The sequence below is a fragment of the Bubalus kerabau genome, chromosome 1 (assembly GCF_029407905.1).
Source record: "Bubalus kerabau isolate K-KA32 ecotype Philippines breed swamp buffalo chromosome 1, PCC_UOA_SB_1v2, whole genome shotgun sequence".
NCBI lineage: Eukaryota > Metazoa > Chordata > Mammalia > Artiodactyla > Bovidae > Bubalus > Bubalus kerabau.
Window position 1 is genome coordinate 207465353 of NC_073624.1, and position 16876 is coordinate 207482228.

Consider the following 16876-nt stretch of genomic DNA (forward strand, 5'->3'; position numbering starts at 1 on the left):
TCAAGAGTATTTTGAGTATAGGATGGCTTTTTTGTATTTCTGCAAAAAATGACATTGGAATTTTGATAGAGTACTGAATCTGAAGATCACTTGTGCAGTATTATGTTTTGTTAATGTTAAATCTTTGAATCCATGAACACAGGCTGTCTTTTCATTTATTTGTGTTTAGTACTCAACTCCTTCACATCCTTGCGTAAGTTTATTTGTGAGTGTTTTATTCTTTGTTATTGTATTATGAGATTGTTTTCTTAATTTTCTTTTTGAATTGTTTGTTGTTATTATATAGAAACACAAACTGGTTTTTAAAAATTAATTTATATAATTCATATTTTTTTTTGTATTTTATTTTATTTTTAAACTTTATTGTATTAGTTTTGCCAAATATTGAAATGAATACGCCACAGGTATACATGTGTTCCCCATCCTGAACCCTCCTCCCTCCTCCCTCCCCATACCATCCCTCTGGGTTGTCCCAGTGCACCAGCCCCAAACAACTAATCTCAAAAATATACAAGCAACTCCTACAGCTCAACTCCAGAAAAATAAATAATCCAATCAAAAAATGAGCCAAAGAACTAAATAGACATTTCTCCAAAGAAGACATACAGATGGCTAACAAACATGAAAAGATGCTCAACATCACTCATTATCAGAGAAATGCAAAGCAAATCAAAACCACTATGAGGTACCATTTCACGCCAGTCAGAATGGCTGCGATCCAAAAGTCTACAAGCAATAAATGCTGGAGTGGGTGTGGAGAAAAGGGAACCCTCTTACACTGTTGGTGGGAATGCAAACTAGTACAGCCACTAAGTGTGGATTCCTTAAAAAACTGGAAATAGAACTGCCTTATGATCCAGCAATCCCACTGCTGGGCATACACACTGAGGAAACCAGAAGGGAAAGAGACACGTGTACCCTAATTCATTTATTTTTAATTGCAGGATAATCACTTTACGATATTGTGTTGGTTTCTACTAAACATCAACACACAATCTGATGTTTTTTTAAAAAAATGTTTATTTTTGACTGTGCTGGGTCTTCATTGCAGTGAGGGCTTTCCTCTAATTGTGGCAAGTGGGGGCTGTACTCTCTAGTTGCAGTGTTCAGGGCTCTCATTGCAGTGGCTTCTCTTGTTGCTGAGCACAGGCTCTACGGTGAGCAGGCTTCAGTAGTTGTGGCTCCTGGACTCAGTAGTTGTGGCACGTGGGCTTAGCTTCTCCTTGGCATGTGGAATCTTTGTGGATCACAGATCGAACCCATGTCTCCTGCATTGGTAGGCAGATTCTTTACCACTGAGCTACCAGGGAAGCCCAGAAACACAACTGAGTTTTAAATGTTGATTTTTCTATCTTTCAGCTTTACTGAATTCATTATTATTCTTACAGCTTTTTTTGGTGGAATCTTCAGGGTTTTCTTTACATAAGATCATGGCATCTATGAACTGAGATCATTTTACTTTTTCCTTTCCAATTTGAATGTCTTTTATTTATAAAATGTCTTTTATTTATCGTTGTTTATAATTCTTGTCAAATAGCTCTGGCTTGGACTTCCAGTGTCGTGTTAAATTGGCAAGAATGGGCATCCTAGCCCTCTTCCTGATCTTTCAGTTTTTCACTATAGATGCTCATGTTAGCTGTGGGATTTTCATATATAACTTTTATTTTAGATTATTTCTTTATGTTCCTAGTTTGTTGAGTGTTTTCTATTAGGAGAAAGTGTTGAATTCAGTCTTTTCTGCACCAATTGAGATGATAGTGGTGCTTCCCAGGTGACTCACAAGTTAAGAATATTCCTGCCAAAGCAGGAGAGGCAAGAGATGTGGGTTTTATCCTGGATCTGCTCTCATCTCACATGCTAGCAAAGTAATGCTTGAAATTCTACAAGTCAGGCTTCAACAGTATGTGAACCGTGAACTTCCAGATGTTCAGGCTGGATTTAGAAAAGGCAGAGAAACCAGAGATAAAATTGCCAACATCCGTTAGATCATCAAAAAAACAAGAGAGTTCCAGAAAAACATCTATTTCTGCTTTATTGACTACGCCAAAGCCTTTGACTGTGTAGATCACAAAAAACTGTGGAAAATTCTACAAGAGATGGGCATACCAGACCACCTTACCTGCCTCCTGAGAAATCTATATGCAGGTCAGGAAGCAACAGTTAGAACTGGACATGGAACAACAGACTGGTTCCAAATCGGGAAAGGAGTACGTCAAAGCTGTATATTGTCAGCCTGCTTATTTAACTTCTAGGCAGAGTAAATCATGCAAAATGCCGGGCTCGATGAAGCATAAGCTGGAATCAAGATTGTCGTGAGAAATATTAATAACCTCATATATGCGGATGACACCACCTTTATGGCAGAAAGTGAAGAGGAACTAAAGAGCCTCTTGATGAAAGTGAAAGAAGAGAGTGAAAAAGCTGGCTTAAAACTCAGCATTCAGAAAACTAAGATCATGGCATCTGGTCCCATCACTTTATGGCAAATAAATGGGGAAACAATGGAAATAATGAGAGACTTTATTTTTTTGGATTCCAAAATCACTGCAGATGGTGACTGCTGCCATGAAATTAAAAGATGCTTGCTCCTTGGAAGAAAAGCTGTGACCAACCTAGACAGCATATTAAAAAGTAGAGACATCACTTTGGCGACAAAGGTCCGTCTAGTCAGAGCTCTGGTTTTTCCAGTAGCCATGTATGGATGTGATCAGATCAGATCAGATCAGTCGCTCAGTCGTGTCCGACTCTCTGCGACCCCATGAATCGCAGCACGCCAGGCCTCCCTCTCCATCACCAACTCCCGGAGTTCACTGAGACTTACGTCCATCGAGTCAGTGATGCCGTCCAGCCATCTCATCCTCTGTCGTCCCCTTCTCCTCCTGCCCCCAATCCCTCCCAGCATCAGAGTCTTTTCCAATGAGTCAACTCTTCGCATGAGGTGGCCAAAGTACTGGAGTTTCAGCTTTAGCATCATTCCTTCCAAAGAAATCCCAGGGCTGATCTCCTTCAGAATGGACTGGTTGGATCTCCTTGCAGTCCAAGGGACTCTCAAGAGTCTTCTCCAACATCACAGTTCAAAAGCATCAATTCTTTGGCACTCAGCCTTCTCCACAGTCCAACTCTCACATCCATACATGACCACATGAAAAACCTTAGCCTTGACTAGACGAACCTTTGTTGGCAAAGTAATGTCTCTGCTTTTGAATATGCTATCTAGGTTGGATGTTAGAGTTGGACTATAAAGAAAGCTGAGCGCTGAAGAATTGATGCTTTTGAACTGTGGTGTTGGAGAAGACTCTTGAGCATCCCTTGGACTGCGGGGAGATCCAACCAGTCAATCCTAAAGGAAATGAGTCCTGAATATTCATTGGAAGGACTGATGCTGAAGCTGAAACTCCAATACTTTGGCCACCTGATGCTAAGAACTGACTCATTGGAAAAGACCCTGATGCTGGGAAAGATTGGAGACAGGAGGAGAAGGGGACAACAGAGGATGAGATGGCTGGATGACGTCACCAACTTGATAGACATGAGTTTACTCAAACATGAGTTTGCTCAAGCTCTGGGAGTTGATCATAGACAGGGAAGCCTCGTGTGCTGCAGTCCATGGGGTGGCAAAGAGTCGAAAGCGACTGAACTGAGCTGAAAGATATTGAAATCAGGGTGTTTTCTTATTACTGTGGAATTAGGTTAGAGATCAGTAGCAAAGATATTTAAAAATAACCCATATATTTTCAAGTGTAATGTGTCATTTACCAAAAAAGATTTTTGACCTAGCCATTGAAAGCTTCAGTAAAGTTAGAAGACTGAAAAAGCACAAAGGGCAATTGCAGAGAAGTAAGCATTTAAATGAGCAATTAGTATCAGAATGAGAAATTTATTTCAAAGATACTTTAAAAATCCCATGTATTTGGAAATTAATTGTCCAGTTTTAAACAGTGGGTGTATCTTAAGAAGCCATAGCAAGGAAATAGAAAATAGAAAATAAAAATGCAAAGAGAGTTTTCCAGAATTTGTTGCATGCAGCTTCAGCTGCTCAGTGTAGTTGAATACAACGTGGAGTTTTGAATAAGGTATGAAAAGAAAGCAAATAATGGACACTAGGATAAAAATTTGTGAAATTTTGAACAAAATCTGTAGTTAATAATGTTGTTGTACATGTTAATTTCCTCTTTTTGTTTGTTTTTACAGAGCATAGTATTTCTTTAGGTTCTCAGAATTGAATTAGAAATTTCAAGCCTCATTCAAAAAATGTTTTTAAATCACTAAGATGATAAGCTTTCTAGACTTTTAGCTGTAATACTTGATGCCAAAATACATGGAATTATATCAAAGTTTTGAGTGAATATAAATTAGAAATCTCGCATTCAGATTAAGTCAAACAAATGGAATGAATGTCATAAAATTTTTTGCTAGACAATAACTCATTTTTTCCAAAATATATGTTATACATACTGTATATATATATATATATACATACTGTATACACACACACACACACACACACACACACACATATGCATACACCCACACAAAAGCTTTTCTATTATGCTTATAAAGACTTAAGAAAGAAAATTTTTTTAAAAAGGATGGAGAAATTGGAAAACATGCTGAATGAAATAGTAGCACTGATTTTGAAATAGAAGAAGTAAAATAAACTAGATAAAAGTAAAAATCATCATAGAGTGTACTTGTTTTTAAACATGACTGCTCATTAGAAACATATCTGGAGCTTTGGAGAAAAAAGTAATACCTGGGCATTTGTATTCTTCAAGAAATTCCAAGATAAGTTTGATATCCATCTGGATTTTAAAAAGTGATTACAGGTTTTTCTATAAAATGGTAGTTTAGTCTTAAAGAATTCTAGTATTTTTTGTTGACTGTTACTATTTTTTGTTGACTGTCATGGTTTCTTTTAGATATTGGTGTTCTCTTGTAGATAACTGAGTTTCCTGAATACAATTGTTTTGAGTTCTTTGATAATTCATAGATCTCTGTTACTTTATGATTAGTTTCTGGAGATCTATTTTGATTCTTTGGGATGTGTTTCCTTGTTTCTTCGTATATTTCATAAACCCTCCTCCCCCTACCCCCCTACCCCTATTTTCATGCATTTGAATTTGATTAAACAGCCACTTTTCTGAGTCTTTACAGAGAGGCTTCATATAGGGGAAGGCATACCAATCATCTTGGCTAGAGATTCTGGGGACCTCTGGAATCTTTTTTGTAGAATGGGTTTGTGTGGGCTTGTGTGTGTAGTTTCCTAATCAGAGAGGTTTGTCTATTTCTTTTTCAGGAGTTTGCAATCTCTTGCTTCCTCTTGTGTTTTTCTGCAGTACTGCAAGTTAGTTGTTGCTATTGCAACAAGCTTTCTCACTGTCTTTAATTCTCAGCAGCTCCCAGGTATCTAAAGAAGCCAGCTCTCTGTTAGCTCCCACAAGCAGGCCAAACAGGTACTAGTCCCTTGGGCAATTTTCTAAAAACCCAGATTTCCAAATGCTCCCTCTTTTACCTCCCTTTGTAGAGAGAAGCCAGGAGTTTAGTACTTTCTCCCAGTCTTACCAATCTGGCCCCTGTCTTTGTCACTATAGCCCCTCTGGTTCCACAACATGTTGTTCCCTCTCTCCCTTATTTGTAGTGCCTCCAAGAGTCCAAACTGTGTGACTTCTGTTGGGTTCCCAGTAAGATTAGACAGAAACGCAGAAACTTCAATGTTGGACACCTCCAACATTCAGCTTTAAGGGGGAGCTCAATTGTGCTTGCTTTCGGAGTGGCAGTCTCAGGTAAAGTGGATTGGCTCTTCTAATCCATTTCAGTACTGTTTTTCATGGGTTTGTACTTGCCCTGGGGTACTGTAACTTCCTAACTGATTCTGCCTTCCTGCTGTACAAGTTTTGAGGACCTGCCAGAATGTTTTGCAAAGGTGTCTACCTCTACATATACACCTATTTAACAAAGCTGTCCTGGTTGGTGTCAAGTGCTATCTCATTACTGTGGTTTTGATTTGCATTTCGCTGATGACTGACGATATTGAACATCTTTTTTTATATGTTTTTTGATCAGTTAAAATCTTTATTGGGCTGTTTGTCTCTATTATTTAATTGTAAGAATTCTTTACATGGTCTATATAAGTCCACTATTAGGTATGATTTGCACATATTTTCTCATATTTTCTGGGTCACCATTTATATTCTTAATCATATATTTTGAAGCACAGACATTCTTAATTTTGACAAAGTCTGATTTGCCAGTTTTTTCTTTGGTTCGTTGTGCTTTTGGTGTCATAGCTAAGTAACCATTGCTTAATCCAGTTGTCTCAGCACCATTTGTGGAGAAGGGTATTCTTTCCCCATTGAATGGTCCTGGCACCCTCTTTGAAAATCTTTTGACCATAAATGTGATGTTATTTATTTCTGGACTCTTAATTCTTTTTTATTAATATATATGTTTAACTATATGCCAGTACCACAAATTCTTAATCTTTTAGTAATTAATTACTGTAGCTCTGAAATCAGAAAGTGCAAGTCTTCCAACTTTATCCCTTTTCAAGACTGTTTTGATTCTTCTGGATTTTTACATTTCTGTATTTATTTTAGGAGCTTCCTATCATTTCTACCAAAAAGCCAGCTGGGATTTTGATAGAGGTTGTGCTGAATCATAGGTCAGTTTGAGCAGTGTTGGCATTGTAACAATGTTAGGTTTTCCAACCTATGAACAAGAGATGGCATTTCATTAATTTTGGTCATCTTTGATTTCTTTCAACAATATTTTGTACTTTTCAGTGTACAACTCTTGCACTTCTTCTGTTCATTTTATCCCTTAATATTTATATCCTTTTTTGGTGCTATTATAAATAAGATTATTTTTTTAGTTTCATTCTTGGATTTCTCATTGCTAGTAGGTAAGAAATATAGTTGACTTAAAAAAATTTTTTTTTACTTATTTTTTTAATTGAAGGATAGTTGCTTTACAGAATTGTTGGTTTCTGCCAAACATCAACATGAATCAGACATAGGTGTACATATGTACCCTCCCTTTTTGAAGCTCCCTCCCACTTTCCTCCCCATCCCACCCCTCTAGGTTGTTACAGAGCCCCAGTTTGAGTTCCCACAGTTGACTTTTATATATTGATCTTATGTGTTGCAACCTTGCTGAACTTTTTTTAAAAGCTCTAATTGTTTTATTATGAATTCCTTAGGATTTCCTGGGGTTCCCTAGTAACTCGGATGGTAAAGCATGTGCCTGCAATGCAGGAGACCTGGGTTCGATCCCCGGGTCAGGAGGATCCCCTGGAGAAGGAAATGGCAACCCACTCCAGTATTCTTGCCTGGAGAATTTCATGGACAGAGGAGCCTGGCAGGCTATAGTCCATGGGGTTGCAATGTCTTCAGCCAAAAGAGATTGTTTTGTTTCATCCTTTCTAATCTGGGAACATTTTGTTTCTTTTTCTTGCCTAATTGCCCTAGCTTAATCCTTCAGTGCATTGTTGAGGACAAGTAGAGTGAACAGACATCCTTGTGTTACTCCTGATGTTAGGGAGGAAAGCTTCTGGGATTTCAGCATTTAACTATGATATTTATTTACTGGGATTTTGATACATGGCCTTTCATACTGAGAAAATTCCCTTCTATACCTAGTTTGTTTTTCAAATTTTTTTTTGAGCTTACTGAGGTGATTATTCCTGTTTATTTCGTTTAATATGACCTGTTAACTTTCTTATGGGGACTTGAATTTTCCTGTCCATCAGACTGTAAACCGACAGGAGGATCAGTCACAATTTCTCAAGGACTTGTCCTCTCTCCTGCTCCCCTTCTACTTGGTGCCAAAGCACCTTTCCTTGTGGTCTCCTGGGGGTTGGGATACAGTTTACTTCTGTTTCACTGTAACTCTGAGGATAGAGTCTTTTGGGGCTCAAGTTTAGTCTCCTTTAAACTCGTGCCTCCCAACAGGGTTGCCAAGAAGTCCTCAGGACAAAATCAGTTTCAGTGCTCTCCTTATTTCCCTGGGTTATTACTTTCCATTGGATTTTGGTTTATAATTCTTTACAGTTTAGTCAGTTTTTACTTTGTTTAAGATAGATTTTTAAACATATTTACGCAGTATTTGTATTTACTTTCAGCAGATGATTTGGGCTGAGTAACTTGCCATTATTATGAACAGTTGTTTATATTTTTGCCTCCCCACCCCCTTTAAATTCTTTTTCCTCTGAGATCCCAGAACCAGAGAAGTAGAGGATTTAATAATCTGTATTGGTGGATTGATGTTGCTGTTAGTATTCTAGCTTCTTGGGAAATACCAGTGTTTTGAAGAAAAGATCTAAACTTACTCAGGGTAAAGTTTACGTTCTACAAAAGTCACACACTTTTTAAGTGTGCAAGCAAATGTTTTTTCGTAAATTTACTGAGTTGTACAAATATCCCTATAAATCGGTTTTTGAATATTTATAGCATTTCTGTGGAGAAGGCAATGGCATCCCACTCCAGTACTCTTGCCTGGAAAATCCAATGGACGGAGGAGCCTGGTAGGCTGCAGTCCATGGGGTCGCTAAGAATCAATCAGATATGACTGAGTGACTTCACTTTCACTTTTCACTTTTATGCATTGGAGAAGGAAATGGCAACCCACTCCAGTGTTCTTGCCTAGAGAATCCCAGGGACAGGGGAGCCTGATGGGCTGCCGTCTATGGGGTCACACAGAGTCGGACACGACTGAAGTGACTTAGTGGTAGCAGCAGTAGCAGCAGCATTTCTGTAAGATACATCATAGTTAGCCCCTGTTCCTATTCCTAGTCCCAGGCAACCACTAGTCTACTCTCTCCTCTCTATAGATTTGCTCTTTCTGGACATTTTATATTAATGGAATTATACAATGCATGATCTTTTTGTCTTTGTTTTTTCATTTAATATAATGTTTCTGTGGATTACTAATATTGTGGCATGTAGCAGTATCTTACTCATTTTGGCAGTGTACCCAGGATCACCCATGTCCCTGATGTCATATTTCTTATTTCCAGTGTGTTCCTCACTTTGAACATCCTACCTTGTACTCGGGGACTCCCACAACAAGCGTGCCCCATGTCCTGTGCATGCTGGGCACCTCATCTTTCTCTGCACCTGCCAGGAAAATCCCACATTCAGGGTGCCCCATGCCTAAAACACCCCTACTTTATAACTTTCTATGTCTTGAGAACCTTATATTCTGTGCACCTAGCACCTGGGCACCCGGGCCGCAGATATGGATGGCTCTGCTTACCTGTTCCCTGCTTTCCAACGCTTGCCCTCTTTTTGTTGTGCCCAGTGTCTTGGGCCCCCATGCTGACTGCCCTGGGTGCTGTACCCTGGTTTGCCCCAGTGCTTGCTAAGCCTGTGACCTTTTCTTTTGTGTTCCTTTTATTAAGAGAACACCCATATTGCCACATTAAAATGAGGCAGGAATAACGTTCTCTGAAGTCACCATAGTATGAAGTACTCCTGGCCCCTTGAGTAGATTGTATCCAGCATTCTGTAGGCATTAGCCTCTGCTCCCAAAGAGTTTACAGTATAGTAAAATGATTCTTGTTGTTGTTCAGTCACTAAGTCTTGTCTGACCCTTTGCTACCCCATGGACTGCAGCATGCCAGGCTTTGCTGTCCTTAACAATCTCCCAAAATTTGTGCAAATTCATGTCCATTGAGTCAGTGACGCTGTCTAACTGTCTCATCCTCTGCAGTACGAAAAGTAAAGTGATTACAACATGTGAAGTATATTAAGACTAGGATAAAGTTTTATAGGGAAATTATAATAGATACTTGTTTCACTGTTAATTCAAAGAGAAATGGTATGGTACTTTGATATTTTGGTTATAAAACATGGCAAGAGGTATTTTTTTAAAGCCGGTACCCAGAATTCTATATCTTTTCTGTTGGGGTACATGCCATACATTTTAAAATGTTATATTGGCATACATTTAATGGTATACGGATAACTATTTTTTTGATGTTTCTAAAGTGAAACTCATCACAACCGTGATAGAAAGTACGTGTGAAATGGTTTTGAAATTCATGTTGCAGTACTGATTGGGTAAATATTCTATCTGGATATTCATCTAATATTCTGCATAATCCAGCGAGAAGTTGTTGTTTAGTCACTAAGTTGGGTGATTCTTCTGCAGCTCTATGAACTATAGCCCACCAGGCTCCTCTGTCCATGGGATTTCCCAGGCAAGAACACTGGAGTGGGTTGCCACTTCCTTCTCTAGGGGATCTTCCCAACCCAGGGATCAAACCCATGTCTCTTGCTTTGGCAGGCAGATTCTTTACCATTGAACTACCTAGGAATCCCCTTAAGAGAGATGCTACGTGGTGTTCTTTATGAACTTGCCTGATTTAGAATCTATATTGTATTATTAGCTCTGTTGCTGTAGGACGCTTTGTGCTCTGCTGTGCCTAGTTGCTCAGTCATGTCTGACTCTCTGCGACCCCATGGACTGCAGCCTGGCAGGCTCCTCTGTCCCTGGGATTCTCCAGGCAAGCATGCTGGAGTGGGTGGGCATGCCCTCCTCCAGGGGGTCTTCCTGACCCAGGGATGAAACCCAGGTCTCCCGCATTGCAGATGGATTCTTTACCATCTGAGTCACCAGGGAAGCTGCTATAGGACTAGTTTCAGTTTAATTTCCTTAAGATTCGGTGGGCTGTTTGTGGATAGAACAACAAAGGTCTTCCTTCCTCCCAATTTTTGCATAAGATAAACCATAGCAAATCATTTTTACCCTCCTGGAGCTTAAATCATGGTGTTTTTTGTGAATTTCCTATTTCTCTTCCTTTGGGAATGCAGAGATGGTTATAATGAAAACATTGGGTTTCTCTCTAACTTTTTGTTTAATACTGAACTTGTGCCTCTTCTTTTAGCTGTGCGATCAGAGAAGAAACGCCTTAGGAAGCCAAGCAAGTGGCTTCTGGAATATACAGAAGAATATGATCAGATATTTGCTCCTAAGAAAAAACAAAAGAAGACACAGGAACAGGTGCACAAGGTATATTCCAACATTTCAACAATGTTTTATCAGTCCTTTTAGGATACTGCAATTTTGCCTTCAATATCATGTTTCATCTTAACTGGACAATAGTTTTGTTAACTGGAATCTTGTTTTGTAGTTTTTTATTTCCAGTTTCTGGCATAGTATTTAGCATATACAGAAAAGGTATAAATGATTCTACATACTATGTGTATATAGTGTGTGTATGTATATTTTCCCCTTTTGCTTTTGAAATGATTTTAATGATTTAGTAGTATTACTGTGATAATATATTTAGTAAAAAATAATACAAATAATATAAAAATAATAGCTTGAGCCTGATTCTGTCAACAAATGTTACAGTACCTATTTGCTTTATTTTTCACTTGAATTGCTTGAAACTCAAAATATTTTAAAGTAATTAGGAGATATTTTGCAGAGAAGGCAATGGCACCCCACTCCAGTACTCTTGCCTGGAAAATCCCATGGACAGAGGAGCCTGGTAGGCTGCAGTCCATGGGGTCACGAAGAGTCGGACACGACTGAGTGACTTCACTTTCTCTTTTCACTTTCATGCATTGGAGAAGGAAATGGCAACCCACTCCAGTGTTCTTGCCTAGAGAATCCCAGGGACGGGGGAGCCTGGTGGGCTGCCGTCTGTGGGGTCACACAGAGTCGGACACGACTGAAGCGACTTAGCAGCAGTAGCAGCAGAAGAGATATTTTGACTCTGTTTCCCTAGGTAATACGCACCTCTAAAAATCTAATAACAAATCCTTATTCAGATTTCTCCAGTTATTTCCTAACCTTTACATTTAATTTATCTGAAACAAGATCCAGTCCAGGGCTACACTTTATATCTTATTGTTGTATTTCTTTAATCGCTTTAAATCCAGGACAGTCGCCCGCTTTCATGACCCTATGTAAGTGATGAGAGTGACGTATTAAGAGTATCTGCCTTCTCAATTTGCTTCTAGGTTCCCTGTTAAGTGGTAGTTTTAACTAATATTTTGATAGATTCAAGTTAAACATTTTGGCTAGATTACATCATAGCTGTTGCATGACATTGGAAAGTATTTAACCTCCACTAGCTCAAAATGGTGATTAACTGATGTCTCTGGTTTGAGTTATGCTTCACCTCTTTTGATCAAGCAACACTACATGTATAATTAATTTGACTCCAACAGAATATCGTGTTTCCCATCAGCTATTTCCCTGATTTTTTAAATCAATTATAATTCCTTGTCTATATCAATAATTTCATTTGAGGTTATAAAATGAAGACTTTCAGATTTTATTATCTCTTCTGCTTATATTATCTGGCAATCTCATTTTATAGTATAGAAATGGGTATGTTTCTTTCCCATTAATGTATCAGTTCAATGTTGGAAGTTTATTATTAGCTGCTTTTATTGATGACACATTAGGGAATCTTTTGGAGAAGGAAATGGCCAACCCACTCCAGTATCTTTGCCAGGAGAATTACATGGACAGGAGCCTAGCGGGCTACAGTCTATGGGGTCTCAAAGAGTCGGACACGGCAGAGAAACTAACACTTTAAGTTTAGAGAATCTTTTTTGTCTTTTTTAAGATCATCACTATGGCCTTAATGGATTTTTATAGCTTTAGTGTTTCTCAGTCTCTGTGATGTTGTATGATGTGCTTTGGAAACGAACCGAGATCATTCTGTCGTTCCTGAGATCATTTTGTCGTTTTTGTTGTATCTGTCAATGACGTTTTTACCCTTTAAAATTACAGTGAAATATATACATATAACATAAAATTGATCATTTTAACCTTTTTTCCTCCCAGTTTTTGCCTATTTTTGTTCTTGGCTATGCTGGCTCTTCTTTGCTACATGTGGGCTTTCTCTAGTTGTGGCACGTAGTGGGTGCGCTTCGTTGTGGTGCACAGGCTTCTCATTGTGGTAGCTTGTGTCGTGCAGCGTAGGCTCTAGGCGTGCCAGCCTCAGTAGTGCAGTGTGCGGCTTCGAAAACACAGGCTCAGTAGTGTTGTCGGCGGGCTTAGTTGCTCTGTGTCATGTGGAATCTTCCCAGACCTGGGATTGAACCTGTGTCTCCTGCACTGGCAGATTCTTATCCAACTGTGCCACCAGGGAAGTCCCTGACCATTTTTTAAGTGTAAAATTCTGTGGCATTAAGTATGCCATCATTGTCTTTGGAACTTTTTCATGATCCCAAACTGAAACTCAGTACCTGTTAAAATGTTTCCACTTCCCCCTTCCTTTAACCCCTGGCAACCACCATTCTATTTTTTTTGTCCTGTGAATTTTCCTATTTACAGAATTCACCTCATACAATATTTGTCCTTTTGTGTCTGCTCATCTCAGTTAGTGTTATGTCTTCAGGTTTCTCCCATTTGTAGCATGTGTCAGGATTTCATTCCTTTATAAGTGCATTATTCTTTTTAACACTTAAATCACAACACTTTTGGCCTATGGATTGCCCGTTTATCTTTTGTTCTTAGGTAAGTTCCCGCTGTGAAGAGGAAAGCCTTTTAGCCCGATGTCGATCTAGTGCTCAGAACAAACAGGTGGATGAGAATTCTTTGATTTCAACCAAAGAAGAGCCTCCAGTTCTTGAAAGGGAGGCTCCATTTTTGGAAGGGCCCTTGGCTCAGTCAGAACTTGGAGGTGGACATGCTGAGTTGCCACAGCTGACCTTATCTGTACCTGTGGCTCCGGAAGTCTCTCCACGGCCTGCCCTTGAGTCTGAGGAATTGCTAGTTAAACCACCAGGTAAGATGGGGATGGGTCTCAGTATGTAAGTGGGTATACTTGGAGGACGCAGGAGATTTTAGTATATTTCGATGGAAAGCCAGTGGTATATCTGTGTACGACAAACTATCCATTTTGATCCTGGGAAATTCTTATAGTATTGGCTAATGGATACAGCTACTGATCATAAATTGGTGGTGTACTGTCAGGAAGACATATTAAAAACAAACAAACAAACAAAAAAAGCTAGGCACCTTATACTGTTACTGCTCTTCATAATTGTTGATCAACCACAGTGTGAATCAGCACTCAGACTAGGATTTTGGGGAAGAGCACTGCATACTAGTTGAATAAACACATAAAAATTATACTTTAGATACTGATTTTACCAATCTTTGTGTTACTTGGGAAGTTGTTTTTAATTTTATACTTTTTTTAATACTGACTATTGAGTATTGTAGTCAGCCAAGGAAAATTTTGCATGTAACTTTCTTAAATTCCCAAGAATTGCTTGTGATGTTATTCTTTAGAAAGGTGTCCAGTTGTGCAGAATCAAATAAGACAGAATCAAAAAGAATAATAAAGACGGTCAGCAGTTCATTCCCCATTATGTGCCAAACTGTTATTTGGCTGTTTTATATAATTCTTAAGAGCAGTCCTATAAAGTAAATAAGTGTCTCTACTTATTTAGGAATTGAACAAAAGTTCTGCTCTTGGTCCATTTATGCCCAGAATTCTGGCTCTGTTGAATTCACTTCTCCTTTTTTTTTTTTTTTTTTTAACCACCAGTTGATTGCTCTAAAGGCAGTTCTGCCCTTTCGATTTCTCCCTTAGTTCATTTGTGTATATACACACACGTTGACATAAGAACAGCCTCACATTAGTTTGTGTCTATATTCAGAACTATTTTCTTATTTTGTTTTACATTAACTAGTATTTTAGAATAAATAAATTTTTACCCCGTCTCTTCCCAGAATATCATGAGAAAAACAAAAAAATAGGATGACTAATTTTTGCATGATATATAGGTTTTTTAAAAAATCAGCTTGTGCCCAGTTTCTAAATCATCTAATGAAAAGATACATGCATTTCAGGAAATTATGAAAGTAAGCGTCAGAGAAAACCAACTAAGAAACTTCTTGAATCCAATGATTTAGACCCTGGATTTATGCCCAAGAAAGGGGATCTTGGCCTTACTAAAAAGGTATGTTAATTTTAGTCAATTCTAAAATAGGGTTGCATCCAGGAAATAGGGGATTTTAAAAACAAATCTTTTAGTAATACCTATAACATCAATGCACATGTACATAGAAATTCTAGAATGTCAGAATATATATGGTTGATCTGAGTGATTCTACATTAAGGGACCATTTTGCATTTGTATGGACATATGTACCTGTTGGTTTTAGATTTTCTTTTCAAATGAAAATGAAAAAAGCCTTTACACTTGAGTAAAGTTTGCATTTGTTGTAATCTCTTTTCTGGGCTCAAAACCTCTTACCTGATTTCTACTTCACTTCTGTCTCTACAAGCCACTGTAAGTTAATGCCATTGCATTCACTGTCTGCTGCGTAATACCTCAGAAAAGACCCTGTTCAACTATATTCCAGGCAGAAACATTTCACCTTCAGTTTTGTGAACTTGGTTCCCATTAGCCAAGAAGGCATAATTCTATAGTAGTTAGAAATAGAAAATTATTTTCTGATTCTATAACGGATGATAACTGGATATTGATTTCTTAGGATATATCCTGTTCTTTTTGTATTTGAGGAAAAAGTATATGTTAAAGTTTCAGTTGTAGGATGCACAGATTTCCTGTTTTTAAATATATATATATATTTATTTGGTTGCATTGGGTCTTACAATAGTTATGGCGCACAGGATCTTTCATTATGGTGGACAGACTCTCGAGTGTTTGCGCTTGGGCTCAATGCTTATGGCGTCCATTGCTCTGTGGCATGTAGGATCTTAGTTCTCTGACCAGAAATCAAACTCGCATTCCCTGCACTGCAAGGAGATTCTTAACCACTGGACCACCAGGGAAACTGCCAGATTTCATGTTTTTAGAAATTCTTTTTCCATAAAGAAAAAATACAAGATTGTAATCAAGTCATAAATAAATTGAGTTTCTGGAATTCTTTTCTTAGCCGTGGCAAACTTCTAATCTTTAATCCTATATTAAGTCCCCTTGTTTTTGTTAGTCACCCACCAGTAAATGTAAAGTTTATTTGTTTTTTTATTAATATATTATTTTAAAAAGTCATTTTATGTACTTTAGTTTTTATTCTCAAAGCAATCTTATGTGACATGGACTTATCAGTTTTTCTTAGGTTCATCTCCTGCCCTCTGCATTTTCTCTGCAGTTTGTGCAACCTTCAGTGACAGTATGTCTCCAACTCACTACCTCTTGTTGTTCCTTATACTCTAGTAAGGCTGAGAACATCTCCTGCAGTGTTTTCTCTCCTGACTTGTATTATTCAAATCATAGCCACTTTGCAAGATTGTTGGAAAAGGGCCAGGGAAACTGGGATTCAGTTGAGCATGGAAGTGACTTTTGCAGTCAGATGATAGATTTAATAGGTGAGTCATGGGAGGCCTGTTGTCTTACTGCTAGAAGTGCGGCACTGCAAATATCAAAAGCAAGTAAGAATTCAGGCGAGTTAAGTGAATGATCCCCTCCTCCCATTTTGTGCTAAGTTGCTTCAGTCATGTCCAACTCTATGTGACCCTATGCAGTGCAGCCTACCAGGTTCCTCTGTCCATGGGATTCTCCAAGCAGGAATACTGGAATGGGTTACCATTTCCTTCTCCAGGGGGTCAGTCTTCCCGACCCAGGAATTGAACCTGTGTCTCTTACATCTCCTACCTTGACAGGCAGGTTCTTTACCACTGCTGCCATCTGGGAAGCTCTATGGAGCTATAATTGACATACCTAAGTTAATGATTTGAAGAAATAAGATGAAATTCGAATCCTCGGTTTTGAGGTTTTGAGACTGTGTTACTTAAAAAATAGTGTTAATTTGTTTTATAATAACTGTAAATGGAGACCTTTAAAATTGTATTTTAAAAAAGTTAATCTGTGTAACCTTTCTCTGTCCAAAGTAGGTTTCTAATCTGAAATTTAAGAGGATAAAAAGCATGATTTAG

General features: G+C 38.4%; 1 protein-coding gene across 27 annotated transcripts in view; it reads left to right on the plus strand.

Moving 5' to 3' along the window:
• Positions 1 to 16876, plus strand: part of NSD1 (nuclear receptor binding SET domain protein 1) — a 149251-nt gene that overhangs the window by 80169 nt on the left and 52206 nt on the right. For all 27 annotated transcript variants that reach the window (XM_055551115.1, XM_055551084.1, XM_055551118.1 and 24 more), the window contains 3 exons: positions 10886 to 11010; positions 13480 to 13750; positions 14824 to 14933. In XM_055551115.1, coding sequence (XP_055407090.1) covers positions 10886 to 11010; positions 13480 to 13750; positions 14824 to 14933 — 506 coding nt within the window. The remainder of the gene's footprint in view (positions 1 to 10885; positions 11011 to 13479; positions 13751 to 14823; positions 14934 to 16876) is intronic.